The sequence below is a fragment of the Pygocentrus nattereri genome, chromosome 21 (genome assembly GCF_015220715.1).
Source record: "Pygocentrus nattereri isolate fPygNat1 chromosome 21, fPygNat1.pri, whole genome shotgun sequence".
In the NCBI taxonomy this organism is placed as follows: domain Eukaryota; kingdom Metazoa; phylum Chordata; class Actinopteri; order Characiformes; family Serrasalmidae; genus Pygocentrus; species Pygocentrus nattereri.
This window is the reverse complement of record NC_051231.1, coordinates 18,353,053-18,367,500: the sequence shown is the minus strand read 5'-3', so window position 1 is coordinate 18,367,500 and position 14,448 is coordinate 18,353,053. Positions and strand designations below refer to the sequence as shown.

The following is a 14,448-nucleotide window of genomic DNA, read 5'->3' as shown; positions in this document are numbered from 1 at the left end:
ATAGTATTTATATATGAATAAATAGAAGTACTTTGCAATCATTTTAGTTACACAATTTGTAGTAGTCACTTTACAATTTATTGTAGTTGCAAAAAAAATATCTATAATAACAGTAAAATACCCCATTGCTTTTGAATGTTACTGAAATAATATGACCATTTTGATCAGTTTGATCTGTTTCTTCAGGTACATTCCTGAGGGTCTGCAGTGCTCCTGTGGTCCAGACTGGTACACAACTGACAACAAATACAACAATGAGTCATATGTCATGTTCCTCTTCTGTTTCTGCTTTGGCTTCCCTCTCACTGTCATCATCTTCTGCTACTCCCAGCTGCTCTTTACACTTAAATCAGTAAGAAATACAACACAGAAACACTAACAAACACAAAACATAAACAGATTGTTAAATGGTCAAGAATATTCTAAGAATAGCTCAGCCAATTTGCATTTAAGCTGTAGTTACTGAATAATAAGCCTTAGGGTGTTATCAGCCTGGGATTTTAAGGGGCTAATATGACTAGAACCACATTTTAACTTTATGTTAATTTTAACATACAATGCTTTGAGGAAAATCATTAATATGGTGTCCTATATCATATCTACAAATGAAAATTAGAATGAGGATTAAAGTTAGGACTAGAGACTAATTTATACTATGGTCCTAACCCTAATCCTCATTTTCATTTATAGATTAATTTATGTTTTGGGTTGAGATTATGATTAATGTTAGTAGAAATATTTTGGGTTATCAAAATATTGATCTTAAGAGATATTAAAATATTGTTGTTTCAGAGCAGGAAAAATCACAAAATTGGGCTTGACTAAAGCCCTCTGGTACCCCCAGCAACACAGTGATTTTTTTGTAGTTCCCCTGTTGCCCTTTAGATGGCTTTATAAGGGTGTATAATTGATAATGCTTGTGTTTATACTGTGATTTCAGCAGTTCCTCTGTATGTCCATTAGGCAGCCAAAGCACAAGCTGACTCAGCCTCCACACAGAAAGCTGAGAAAGAGGTGACGAAAATGGTGGTGGTGATGGTTTTGGGTTTTCTGGTTTGCTGGTTTCCATACACCAGCTTTTCCCTGTGGGTGATTTTCAACCGTGGCCAGACATTTGACATGCGGATGGGCAGCATACCAGCCTGCTTTGCAAAATCTTCTACAGTCTACAACCCTATCATCTACGTCTTCATGAACAAACAGGTGAGGCAGCCACAAAGTACTTTGAAATAGTGATTTAAAATAAAAGTGCCAAGTTTTTGAGCAGTAGCATAGAAGAACCACTTTTAGTTCCTTAAAAAAGCTTCCTTTAAAAGGGAAATTCCACAGAGTTTTGTAGATTTTGGCACAATTCCATAATTGAATTGTATCCACAGTCATTTAGAGGGGTTTGATATGAAATGATTTGTTATAAAAACATAGTTTTTTTCACAATGGTGGTGATAGGAACCAGGAGTCACTATGTCTTTAATACAAGTTTTATTTACTATCCAAAACCAGTAGTGAACCTATATATTCCTTTTGAGATTTTACATGTAATGTTGATAATGGTGAAATAGTGATCAATCTGAAAAGTTTTTTTATGGGTAGTATTTTTAAATTGATGTTTAAAAATAAATTTTTGGCCAAGACTTGATCTCAAAACAGTTGGAAAAAAGTGTCAGACATTAGATAGCATATTCATAGATATTTAATGTCATAACGTTCTGTGAGGTAGCTTTTAGAGGTAAATAATTCTTCAAATATCTGCTTCCCATTACTAACAATGTAAACAAAACTTATAGAATATTTCAGAAGCATGCAAAACTCACTATAAATTGATCAAAGTCTACTTTGAGAGAAAACAAGAATTTGTCTTGTAAATTGTCTGTAATGACAATCTAAAACAAGTAGTGACCTACTTGTGTCTTTTTTACTGGTGGGTTTTTATATATTATATATTTTCTTGGGTACTGTTTTGCCCAACAACATGCTGCATGTACCTCTCCACTAGGAATTAATCAAAATGTATATATTTTAGGCCTGAACCTTACCTTAAAATTACAAAACACAATGTGTCAGGCATCAGGCAACATATTTTTAGCCACTTCATGCAGTGATTTCTGTGAGATGGCTTTTACACGAAACACTTTGGAAATCTGGTTCCTGTCACTATCACACTGAACAATCCTGACTCTTTTTGTTTCTCTAGAACGGAATATTTCACATTCAACTTTCACCTTAAGGTCCTATGCTCTTGAAAAAGTTGGTTCTTCAAGGGTTTATGCATTTATGCATACAATGGTTCTTTGAGTATTCATGATTCTATATAGAACAATTGTTCTGGAGAACCACTTTTTTAAAAGTTTTTTTTTCTAGTATTGTGTGACCCATCTCTGAAACTATGTGTCTGAAATTTCCTACATGTTATGAATCTCTTGTGTTTCAACTCCAGTTCCGGTCCTGCATGATGAAGCTGATTTTCTGTGGTAAGAATCCGTTTGGAGATGATGAAGATGCCTCCACTTCATCTCAGGTGACCCAGGTGTCTTCAGTAGGACCGGAGAAATAAACAGAGGATCCCACTGAATTATTACATTTTTTGGTTGTTCAGAAGACGTCTGCAGAGAGAGTGTGTTTCTGTGGCTGTAAATGAAGAATGTCATTTCTAGTAATCAGATACACACACACACACACACACACACACACACACACACACACACACACACACACATTCACATATACAGCCATTGTATTATCTTGTGTTGCTTATTTACAAAGAAAATTCCAAAATTTCTGCATTTCTCTTCTGACCTACCCAAAGATAAAGGTAATACTGTAGTTCAGTGACAGAAGTCATGGAGCTCTATTGTCCTGTGAAATGTCTTCAGTTCATATGATGACTTTGGTGAAGATTTTTTTTTGCAATGTAAATAATGAATACATATCAAGTAGGATTTCATTTTTACTTGTAATGACATTGTTTCAAAATATAGTACAAGTGCATGGTTTTATGAAAAAAAAAAAAAAACATTTACAATAAAGGCAAAGTATGAAAGAAAATGTGGTGTGAATGTGTCTTTGCAAAGTTTGTGTGCATTTCCTTAGATGGAGTTTAACAGATTTAATAAGTATCATCTGCATTATCTATAAAAAACAAATTCCTGAAACTACTTTGAAAAATGCTATTTTGCCAGTGATTACAAAATTAGTACATTTGGGGAAAAGGCTGGCATCATTTACTACTTCCAACTTCATTTACTACTTCCAACAACATAGCTCTTCATGGCATATTTGTTCTGGTGATCTGGACACTGGCTTCACGTTCCAAGATGCGCAACAGATTGTTAGTTGACCAAGGTCTTTGGCATGGACCCAAGGCCCAGTGGCTTTCCCTTTATACTTTATAACTGAGGCACTAAAGCTCTGGATCACCATCCTTCACTCAACATTCCCTTTGGTTGCAGACTGAAAACCGACACAAACAATAAGAAATTATGATCAAAATCATCAATGCAGACAGATTTGAGATTGAACCAAAATAGAGTGAGTAAGAGTAGTGTGCATTTAGGCTGAAAACTGGCATTTAACACATATTTTTTGTCATGCAGCATTGTATCCCTCAGCCTCATTACTTTGAGAGAAAATCTTTCCTAGTCTTACCAGTAAATCAGATTATCACACTACTAAAACTACTGTGGTACCACAGTAAGAGGCAAGTAGGCAAACAGCAGATGTTTCATTTGTTAATTTTTTCTTTTTGCCTGGAGTGCCCCTTTAAATATTGGCAGGGCCTTATTCAGCTCCTGTTTCTCCTTCACCACAACATCTCCCAAACACTAGAGGGCAGCAACAGAAGAAGGAGCTGCAGTTACACATGAATCTGCTTAGTTAATTACTGCATTGTTCTTTGTCATCATGGCATTCAGACAAGAGAAACATACAAACCCATTAAAATATATAAATCCCATCCATCACATCTAATACTAACATGAACTCTACTAATATTACAGTATTTTTGATTGATTAAATGCATAATTAATGCTATTAATGCTATATAGGTATGTTTATCCTGCTAGAACAATCATCATAGATCAGCATGGCTGGTCACCAGCAAAACAGGCATATTTTGTGTCTTGGATGCTGGTGTGCTGGTTAGCAGCAATAGAAGTTGATATAATGATCACCACCACAACCAGCATATGTTGACTTTTGAGGTTGGTATACTGGTTGAACTACATGACCATGCTGGGATGAAGAGTTAAATCAGAACCGCAACAGCACTAGACCAGCTTAGACCAGCATGAAAAGATTGCTGGTCTGTGCTCTTTTACAGCAGGGTATAGAGGTGTACATCTAAAATGCAGCAACTTCTAACATGTACAGTGCTGTTAGCATGACATACAAAGTACATTTGCAATTAAAAAGTAAGAATTCTTTTGTAAAACATTTGTAAAACTTACTTGAAGTCTTATTTCCAGCGCTGTAAATAAATACAAATGTTCCATTTCTTTCAGATGAAAAAGCTGCTGCAGAAAAGAAGGCAGAAATTAGCAAAATAACTTCATGGTGCTGTAACGAACCATGCTAAACTAATCAAGCTAAATATAAAATTTTTACCAAATAACAAAAAAAAACAAAAAAACAAAAATGATGATAAAAAAACAATGCACAGGTTAAACAAACATTGTCTTGTTAATTTAACATCATTTTCATCAGCAAAGCCTGTTCAGTTTTATTAAGTGTACATTTCAGGCCTAAAGAAATGCATAAAAAGCTGAAAAGGGAAATACCAGATGACGAATGTCATTTCATTGAAGACCAGACTGTGACATGAGCCTGGGCTTCCGTTGGCATTCAGGTGTAAATCCGAGTTCTGCTAGTAGTGAACTTTTACCAATCACGAATAGTTCAGAACTAGCGGAATTCCAGACATACAGCTGATAAAGTGCTGCAACATGCGATGGGTGAAAAAGCTTTTGCAGAATTTGCTTGATCCATGAATCTCCATAATCCATTTTTCTAATGTATGCTGTTTTAAATACATTTTATTTACACAAATCAATCAGTTTAGAAAGACTGCAGAAGAATTCCTCCAAAATACTGTCAGTACACTACTGACTTGCTTCTAATACAGTTTTACTTAAGCATTCATGATCATTGAACATAATCTTAATCTCTTTTCAAAATGCTATTTGATTTAAATAAATATATAATAGTACAATGCTATTCTTTCATTAGAAATTCAAGTATTACTTTTGGCTAATTCAGCTAATTCTGAGAATCTTCAGCATAAATTTCTATTCACTCTCTTAACAGAAGTGAAGGACTTATGTGTCACCTAATATTTGAAAAATGAAAGAATGAAATGGAAAAGTTTACAGACTGCTCTCACTCTTCTTGCTAGGTCCATCTTCATCATTGTGCATCCCCTGGGCTCCCAGTGTTAACTTCCTCCTGTTCCATTTGTTCACAATAGACAAAAGAGTTGAGGTTAGGGGAGGAAAATGCCCAGCAGGATGCGATGAAAGATTAAAGCCTGACCCTGTGAAGGTTTTCTGTTAAATCCCGCTTTCCCTAACCTGAACCATCAATCCGGAGGGATTAGGGAGGTTTGGACTGCATCCTTGTCAATAGTAATTAGGATCTGGTGTTCAGGGTAACCAGGCACCCCAAATGTCCCAGTAAGCTGCTTTGGACCCAGCGGAAATGTCAAGCCTTAACCTGCCTCATAGTAACCTGGAAAGTAACAAGTATAAGCTTAAGTATGTCACTGGTGGGCACACTGATGAGGAATTAATTAGTGAAAGGAACATTTTTTAAATGAGCAAATTAAATTGCATTGTACATTGAATCTGTATTCACTTAGCTATTGCAATATTTTGCAATGTAATTTGGTATTGGTTTTGTTTCTGCCAAAATTGAATATCAACAGTTCACTCTCTACATACTTAAATTATATATATTTGCTGGCAAATGAGGATCTAGTTGATCCTTACAATGATGCTTTAACTGGAAATGATTTGCTTGTTGATGTTCATTGGTTCTAAAATTCAAACATCCATTGAGGGCAGATTGGAATGTTATTATTACTGTTATTATGTTTTAATTTAATAATAAAAATGGATGTATGTTGTGTACCCTTTCTTAATTTGATTTTTCATATTTAAGAAAAAGTCTTAATCTGATTCTTGCTTTGTCTCTCTTATCACTCCAAGTCATTATCTTGACTTGAACCTGATGTGTCCCGGTCTCAGTATTGACTTGAACTCACCTCTAATGGTTTTGACTACAATACTACCTAATGTTTTCAAAATTATTTAAAACAAATGCTTTCCAAACTTTTTTATACTACTGTCCACAGACCATTGGATTTTTCTTCTGCACGCATTTCCCAAAGTACAACAAAGTTCCAACATAATCTCAATGGGATTTAAATTGTCCATGAATTTCACCTGCTGAACTTGCATCTTGCATTGTCTTGCTGGAATAACCATCATTTGTTGTATTTTCAGTCAGGATAAGCAGTGGGGTTGTTTTTCAGGAGTTGGGCTCAACATTTTAGTTCTGGTGAAAAGAGCTCTTAATGCTTCAGCAGACCAAGAGATTTTGAACAATTTCTTCCTCCCAACTTTTTGGGAACATTTTGGGGATGGCCCATCCCTGTTCCAACATGACTGTGCACCAGTGCACAAAGCAAAGTCCATAAAGACATGGATGAGCAAGTTTAGTGTGGAAGAACTTGACTGGCCTGCACAGAGTCCTGGCCTCAACCCGATAGAACATCTTTGGGATGAATTAGAGTGGAGACTGCGAGCCAGCCAACATCAATATCTGACATCGCTAATGTGCTTCTGGAAGAATGGTCAAGAATTCCCATAAACACACTCCTAACCATTGTGGAAAGCCTTCCCAGAAAAGTTGAAGCTGTTATAGCTGCAAGGGTGGGCCAACATCATATTAAACCTTATGGATTAAGAAAGGGATCTCACTCAAGTTCATATCAAAGGCAGATGACTGAATACTTTTGGAAATATAGTGAATGTACATGTGGACAATAATTTTTGACTGATACTATACAAAGATGAAAGACACCAATAAACAAGACCTCATAGTTAACTTAATTCATGAACAAATAGTATTAAATTAGCTTTACATTGGCCAGCATAAGGTGTATTACACTAAAACTGTTAGAATTCTTTAGGGTTTCAGAGGCTTGAATTCACAGACTAGCTGTCTAAAATTCCAGCCTTGTTGGGGGACGCTTGTAACAGGGTAATGTTTTACTGGTCATTGGCAGGGTAGTGTTTGTTTGAACAATAACAGTTTTGTCACACATAAAAGTGAAGAAATACCAAGGCTTATTGGAGACCCTTTCCATTCACTTGTGATTTTTTAATCTTTGAGCCTCTAGTTATCGCAAATAAATAATACATATTAAACAGTTCTAATCTATTTCTATTCAAATAGATAATGCCCATATTGCACAGAGAAACAGAGAAGAAAACTCTAGAATTCTGTTTGTCATAATCCTTGTCTTGGAGCCCTATGATTTTTATCTGTTTTTACTGGCCTTCTCTTTCACATAAAAATCTGACATGAGGTTACTTTCCCTAACCTAAACCATCAGCTATGGGGGATTAGGAAGGTTTGACTGCATCCTTGTCAATAGTAATTAGTATCTTCGTGCAGGGTAGCTAGGCACCTGAGTTGTCCGAATAAGCCAATTTGAGCCCAGTTAAAACTTAAACTGCATTCCTGTCTCATATAATCTCTGTGAAGCAGACTTAATTAAAGTATGTCACGGTGGAGTTCTACGCACCCACAAATTTATTAAATGTTTAATGTCACTAAGCATGTAATTGCTGTACTAAGACTCAAACCGCGCATGAAACCAATTTTAGACTGAATTACACTCTGAGTTGAGACTACTTGAAATTCACTTTTAGTCTTAGTCTACTCATCCTGCAAACTGACTATTAAAACTATATATTATCAAACTGTAGAGCATTGGTACTGAATCTATCAAAGTCTATTTGGTCAGCAAGTATGTTTCTAGCTGTCAAAGTAATTGTAATAGAACACATAACGTTCACCTTGGAGACCACTGGTCAACATTTAATCAGTCTAAAGGAGTCTAACTAGCCTGGCTAAAGCTCCATGGCACAATGTTTACACTTCACCTATAACCTATAGAAATCCTACTTCTAATAGAGAAGTAGCTTAGATCTTTGTAAGCCAATAGAATCTTAATTGCATTCTTTTTTTTCCAACAGTAACACATGCCGCAAGTGGGCACAGATACCAATTATGACCCAATTTGTGGGCAACCTTAACTCAGCCTAGGCCTTGTTTGGTAGGTATAAAAGCACTTAAACAAGGACTAGACATCTGTTGGTGCCATTTAGTGGGAGATAGCAGAGGGGAGACCAAACTGAAGTAGTGAGAACAGGCAGATATAACATAGAACTGGTGGAGGGGTGATCAGGCCAGAAACCAGAGCACCAGCTGAAAACCCCTGAACAACACCACAGGATGGCAGAGCAATGGGGAGACGCTATATTTGCAGCTAGGAGACGGGGAGATGATACAACACGGGACTCAGCCTTTGCATACACCAACAGCAATAACACTAGAGGTGAGAATGCTGTCTCGCACACTGTAGTCCACAGCTCAAAACTTAGGGTTTCCCCCACACTGCATAGGTTTGTCTCTTCATGTTCTAACTAGCTAGCTAGCAAGCTAATTATCATCTGGTTGGTAAAAAACAGGAATGGGGAAGTTCTGAAAACAAGAACTACTAGTCTGTAATATTAGTATAGCATCTTTTCCTTATTCAACTTAGTGAAACTTTTTTTGTTCAAGAAAATGTATCAAAGAAGTTAACAAATTTACTGTTACTTAGTGTGCATACCCTACAGAATCCCTGTAAAACAAAGTGAAAATGTGCTGGTGATGTATTTACGGTGTATCGCATGAATTTTAGAAAATAATCAGTTGGATAGCTGTTGTATGAATGGAAAACCTGTTATTCTTTATTCACAGATCCCTTTGAGGGACCCAACTATCACATTGCCCCAAGATGGGTGTACAATCTTTCTACAATGTGGATGTTTTTTGTGGTCGTTGCCTCAACCTTCACCAATGGCCTGGTGCTAGTGGCCACAGCCAAATTCAAGAAGCTTCGTCACCCTCTCAACTGGATCTTGGTCAACCTTGCTGTGGCTGATCTTGCAGAGACATTGTTCGCCAGCACAGTCAGCGTCTGCAATCAGTTCTTTGGCTACTTCATCCTTGGACACCCACTGTGTGTTTTCGAAGGTTTCACAGTTGCTACTTGTGGTAAGTGGAAGCTTCTTGATCAAGCATATAAGTGCTGACACAAGCAAAGAAACCAAACTGAAATGCAGAATTTATGTGCAGTTGTTTTGTAATTGTTTCATGTTCCCTGACTAATCCCTCAGGTATTGCTGGCCTGTGGTCTCTGACTGTCATCTCATTTGAGAGATGGGTGGTGGTCTGCAAACCTTTCGGAAACATTAAGTTTGATGGTAAATTGGCAACTGCTGGCATTGTCTTCACCTGGGTCTGGTCTGCATTCTGGTGTTCGCCTCCCATCTTTGGATGGAGCAGGTAGTAAAATCCTTCCTTCAACTTTGTGTGTTGTCTCATTTATTATTCAGTGTTAATTATAAGGATATTTACTTTAAAATATGGAAGCATGCAAAATATGATCTTTTGTTTATCTACTTAAATAGGTACTGGCCTCATGGTCTGAAGACCTCCTGTGGACCTGATGTGTTCAGTGGAAGTGAGGATCCTGGAGTCCAGTCCTACATGATTGTGCTGATGATCACCTGCTGCTTCATCCCACTGGGAGTTATTATTCTCTGCTACATTGCTGTGTTGTTGGCCATCCGTGCAGTAAGTTTTCTCATTTTCTCATTGGTTCAGCAGGCAAAAATTGCATTCAATAATTTTTTGAACCCAGAAGATGAAAGTGAGTTGAGTAATTAATTTTTCCTCCAATAGGTTGCCCAGCAGCAGAAAGACTCAGAATCCACACAGAAAGCTGAGAAGGAAGTGTCACGGATGGTGGTGGTGATGATCCTTGCCTATTGCTTCTGCTGGGGTCCTTATACTTTCTTTGCCTGCTTTGCAGCTGCTAACCCTGGCTATGCCTTCCACCCACTAGCAGCAGCCATGCCTGCCTACTTTGCAAAGAGCGCTACCATCTACAACCCCATTATATATGTCTTCATGAACCGTCAAGTAGGTCTTTGCTATTGAAAATGCTGCTCTTACTTCACAGGCAATAACACATAACATGAATGGCAAATTCAGAATTGTACTATAACCATCTTTCTCTTTATGTCTTTGCAGTTCCGCTCATGCATCATGCAGCTCTTTGGAAAGAAGGTTGATGATGGATCTGAGGTGTCTACATCCAAGACAGAAGTCTCCTCTGTGGCACCTGCATAAAGACCAAAGTATACCTAGTACAATGAAGCCAGCTCACGGGAAATGGAAAACCATAAAAATCCATTTTATATTTATCTGCAATTATTTTCATGTGTGTTCAATACTTGTGGCTAATTGTACTCCTGGAATGAAGGAGAAATACCTTGTTTCAAGACTGTGTGTGTAAATGCATTACTTTCTCAATATTTTTGAGGCTGTGACTGCACAGTACAGCTTAATTAATTATCATTTTGTGATGGTTCTCAGCATTCATACAATCACATGCATTGTCTTCTGACAATCACGCAAGCGGGCAGTGTTTTGCCACATGCGGCCTGCAGATCTGCAGTACACTTACTCACTGTTAGCAAATGTAAAAACAACTGTAGATTAATGTTTCCTTATGTAATAATACCACTGAAACTTTTAAGTAATTTAATAGCAATTGCATGCAAATCAAAAAGACAAAAAAGAAGGGTAGATAAATGCCTATGTACAGTATATGTGGTTCTATTTTATTTCTTATGAAAATAAATGCTTGCAGCAAACTGAAAATGATGAGTTCTTCTTGAATGTCTACTAGCTGCAAACACAAAATCTTTGCTGCACATTGTATGATGTGTATCTTGGCAAAGAAAAAGAGGTCCTAGTTACCCATTTGCTTTCCCTTCAAACTGCAAGAAATGCAAGCAACAGCAAATGATATGTCAATCCTGTTTTAGGAGATTCCTCCATGCCATTTATCCATCATTAACCACAAGTCTGTGCAAAAGCTGTCCAAAATAATTTAAATTTCATAATACCAATAAGCTAGGCCTGAGGTCCACCACTTATCCTTGTCATACTATGCAAAGTTGCCGTAGATCTTACATTGCAACATTTCAGTTACAGGTCATCACCCTAAAAACACAGATCAGCCTTATAATCAGTTTAGAGGTGACCACTCGCTGAGGTTAAAGCTTTGTGGTACAATGAATACTTTACCTAAGATGGCACCCCAGCTTTCACGGAGCAATCGTAGCTTAGGCTACTTTCCTAAGCCAATAGAATCCTAATGCCGGGTTGTTTATCATAATGCATGTCCCTGATAACTTCACGTGGGTTTTTCTGCCACCCTGATCTCATTCAAGGGATGTTCTAATCTGGCCTACGTATCCTGTTGCTGGGTATAAAAGCACATTGACAAGAACTAGAAATCGATTGGTGTGCTTTTGATGACAGACAGCAGAGGGTAGAAGAACAAACAGAAGGAGTGGAAGCAAGAAAGTATTGAAAGGATTGAGGTGTAACTGCCAACACAATCAAAGTACTAACCAAAAGCTCCTGAAATACCCCTCAGGATGGCTGATCAATGGGGAGATGCTGTTTTTGCAGCCAGGCGACGGGGTGATGACACAACGCGGGAGGCAGCCTTCACCTACACCAACAGCAATAACACCAGAGGTAAGAGAGCAATTTGACATGCTGTAATCTACGTTACTGTATCGCTAGTCCACTTTACAACTCCAGTTCTAGAGTTTTCCCTGACATGCATTGTTTTTTGCTTGCCTACTATAGCTAGCCTGTCAGCTAATTAATATTCTATCTTTTGAAGCAGGGTGGGTAGTTCAGGGTAGAGTTGGTTAAGAGGACTGAACATGACGGTTAGTCTGAAACATTATTACAGCATCTCTAAAATGAATGAAATGTGGCTTGAGAAAAGCAATGAGTCAATAAATTGCTATTTTTATATAGTATCAAAAAAGCCTGTGCATATGTAGTGAAACAGTGCTGCTCTGACATGCTCCAGTTATAAAGTTGTTCAGTGTAAGACTAAAAGCAGCTTACATTTATCTCTTTTTGTAGACCCATTTGAGGGACCCAACTACCACATTGCCCCAAGATGGGTGTACAATCTTTCTACAATGTGGATGCTTTTTGTGGTCCTTGCCTCAACCTTCACCAATGGCCTGGTACTAGTGGCCACAGCCAAATTCAAGAAGCTCCGCCACCCTCTCAACTGGATCTTGGTCAACCTTGCTGTGGCTGATCTTGCAGAGACACTATTTGCCAGCACAATCAGCGTCTGCAATCAGTTCTTCGGCTACTTTATCCTTGGACACCCAATGTGTGTTTTCGAAGGCTTCACAGTTGCTACTTGTGGTATGTGGAAGCTTTTTGGTCAAGCATATTAAGTACCAACATAACACAAGCAAAGTAACCAAACTGAAATGCAGACTTTGTTTGCAATTGTTTTTCAATTGTTTCATCTTGTGGTAAGTTGTCTCTCAGTGAAATATGAGGAAAGCAAACAAAAAGCATCTCTTACTCATTGTTTTTTAGGTATTGCTGGTCTGTGGTGCCTGACAGTCATATCATGGGAGAGATGGGTGGTGGTGTGCAAACCTTTTGGTAATGTGAAGTTTGATGGCAAAATGGCTACTGCTGGGATTGTCTTCACTTGGGTCTGGTCTGCCCTCTGGTGTGCGCCTCCCATCTTTGGATGGAGCAGGTAGAATCTTGTCTCCTAATGATGTATGAATTTAAAGACATTAAATGAACACTGGAGGACTGATTCTCTTTTTGCCTGCCAGGTACTGGCCTCATGGTCTAAAGACCTCTTGTGGACCTGATGTGTTCAGCGGAAGTGAAGACCCTGGAGTCCAGTCCTACATGATTGTGCTGATGATCACCTGCTGCTTCATCCCCTTGGGTATTATCATTCTCTGCTACATGGCTGTGTGGTGGGCCATTCGCACCGTAAGTAGTCCCATAGGTTCAGAAAACAAAACTTCACAAAATTACTTCAGAATGATCTTTCTGCTCATAATAGAATGCTAAACACTGTAAATTTGCTTTCCTACAACAGGTTGCCCAGCAACAGAAAGACTCAGAATCCACACAGAAAGCTGAGAAGGAAGTATCCAGGATGGTGGTGGTCATGATCCTTGCCTATTGCTTCTGCTGGGGTCCTTACACCTTCTTTGCCTGCTTTGCAGCTGCTAACCCCGGCTATGCCTTCCACCCACTAGCAGCAGCCATGCCTGCCTACTTTGCCAAGAGCGCCACAATCTACAATCCAATTATTTATGTCTTCATGAACCGACAAGTAAGTCTTTGGTGTTGAATATATGTAATTAACACTTGAGTAGATACATTGACAATGTTCAAGGACCACATGCATTATATTAATTAAAGAAATGAAAAAAAAAGTCTTATCCAGGAATGTGACATAATTAAAATTCTTCTTGTTCTCTTTGCAGTTCCGTACATGCATCATGCAGCTCTTTGGAAAGAAGGTTGATGATGGATCTGAGGTGTCTACATCCAAGACAGAAGTCTCCTCTGTGGCACCTGCATAAAGTAACAATTATACCTCATAAATTTGATTCAAGTCTTGGGAACGTGGAAAACAAGCTCAAAACTGAACTTTTTATATTCCTTGTATCTTTGACGTTTTCGTAATAGTTTTTCTCTCCATTCCTTTTGACAGAGTGTGATGGAAAAAAAACTTGTAATATGACAGTGTGTGTAAAAGCATTGATTACTCAAAACTGCTCAGTCTGATGTTGAATAGCACCAGAGTTTATTTATAACTCTGGTTAACAATATTCTCTCACCAACATACATGACTGGCTGGTAAACTGGCTTCCAAGTAGCGTTCATGAATATATAATACACATTTTATAATAGTGTCATTCACTGTTGGTGGTACATGAAAAAGTATTAAGCGCAGATGCAATTATGTTAAATGTTAATACAGACAATGAGTTTTGCCTTTACACAGCACTGTGAGTCAACACAAAGGAATCTATGCTGATGAGCGAATCACCTCTGGGGTGAAATCACTTGTGACTTCATACCCGCTCATTGTGTAATACCACTAATGTAACTTTAAATACCTTTTGTAGCCATCTTGCATGAAAACAAAAATTACAAAAAAACTCAATAGATATACGCTTATGTACAGTATATAATATGATTCTATTTTTCTTGTGATGAAAATAAATGCAGCAAATTGAAAACACA

The 14,448-nt window shown here is 37.9% G+C and overlaps 3 protein-coding genes and 1 long non-coding RNA gene across 4 annotated transcripts in view; 3 read left to right on the top strand and 1 right to left on the bottom strand.

The window, feature by feature from the left end:
* Positions 1-3,042, top strand: part of opn1sw2 (opsin 1 (cone pigments), short-wave-sensitive 2) — a 15,228-nt gene extending 12,186 nt beyond the window's left edge. The window contains exons 3-5 of the mRNA XM_017719140.1: positions 187-352; positions 964-1,203; positions 2,435-3,042. Coding sequence (XP_017574629.1) covers positions 187-352; positions 964-1,203; positions 2,435-2,551 — 523 coding nt within the window. The 3' untranslated portion in view covers positions 2,552-3,042. The remainder of the gene's footprint in view (positions 1-186; positions 353-963; positions 1,204-2,434) is intronic.
* Positions 2,937-5,485, bottom strand: LOC108440333. The gene is made up of 2 exons (XR_001858834.2): positions 4,443-5,485; positions 2,937-3,447 (listed from the first exon to the last, which is right to left on the bottom strand). It is a non-coding gene; the product is annotated as an uncharacterized LOC108440333 (long non-coding RNA).
* A 2,902-nt stretch (positions 5,486-8,387) lies between these two features.
* Positions 8,388-10,461, top strand: LOC108440331 (red-sensitive opsin-like). The gene is made up of 6 exons (XM_017719139.1): positions 8,388-8,617; positions 9,025-9,321; positions 9,444-9,612; positions 9,738-9,903; positions 10,012-10,251; positions 10,363-10,461. Exons 1-6 carry the CDS (start codon positions 8,515-8,517, stop codon positions 10,459-10,461), a joined length of 1,074 nt encoding a protein of 357 aa, XP_017574628.1. The 5' UTR covers positions 8,388-8,514.
* Positions 10,462-11,622: 1,161 nt separating this feature from the next.
* On the top strand, positions 11,623-14,448 carry LOC108440330 (red-sensitive opsin). The gene is made up of 6 exons (XM_017719137.1): positions 11,623-11,883; positions 12,286-12,582; positions 12,763-12,931; positions 13,014-13,179; positions 13,289-13,528; positions 13,683-14,448. The coding sequence occupies exons 1-6, from the start codon at positions 11,781-11,783 to the stop codon at positions 13,779-13,781; spliced, it is 1,074 nt and encodes a 357-aa protein (XP_017574626.1). The 5' UTR covers positions 11,623-11,780; the 3' UTR covers positions 13,782-14,448.

Bases quoted from the DNA above. Each gene is read 5' to 3' on its own strand.
- LOC108440331 (XM_017719139.1), top strand. From the start codon at position 8,515: ATGGCAGAGCAATGGGGAGACGCTATATTTGCAGCTAGGAGACGGGGA. The intron at 9,322-9,443 runs GTAAGTGGAAGC...CTAATCCCTCAG, and splicing joins TTTCACAGTTGCTACTTGTG to GTATTGCTGGCCTGTGGTCT. The intron at 10,252-10,362 runs GTAGGTCTTTGC...ATGTCTTTGCAG, and splicing joins ATGTCTTCATGAACCGTCAA to TTCCGCTCATGCATCATGCA.
- LOC108440330 (XM_017719137.1), top strand. From the start codon at position 11,781: ATGGCTGATCAATGGGGAGATGCTGTTTTTGCAGCCAGGCGACGGGGT. The intron at 11,884-12,285 runs GTAAGAGAGCAA...CTCTTTTTGTAG, and splicing joins CAACAGCAATAACACCAGAG to ACCCATTTGAGGGACCCAAC. The intron at 12,583-12,762 runs GTATGTGGAAGC...ATTGTTTTTTAG, and splicing joins CTTCACAGTTGCTACTTGTG to GTATTGCTGGTCTGTGGTGC.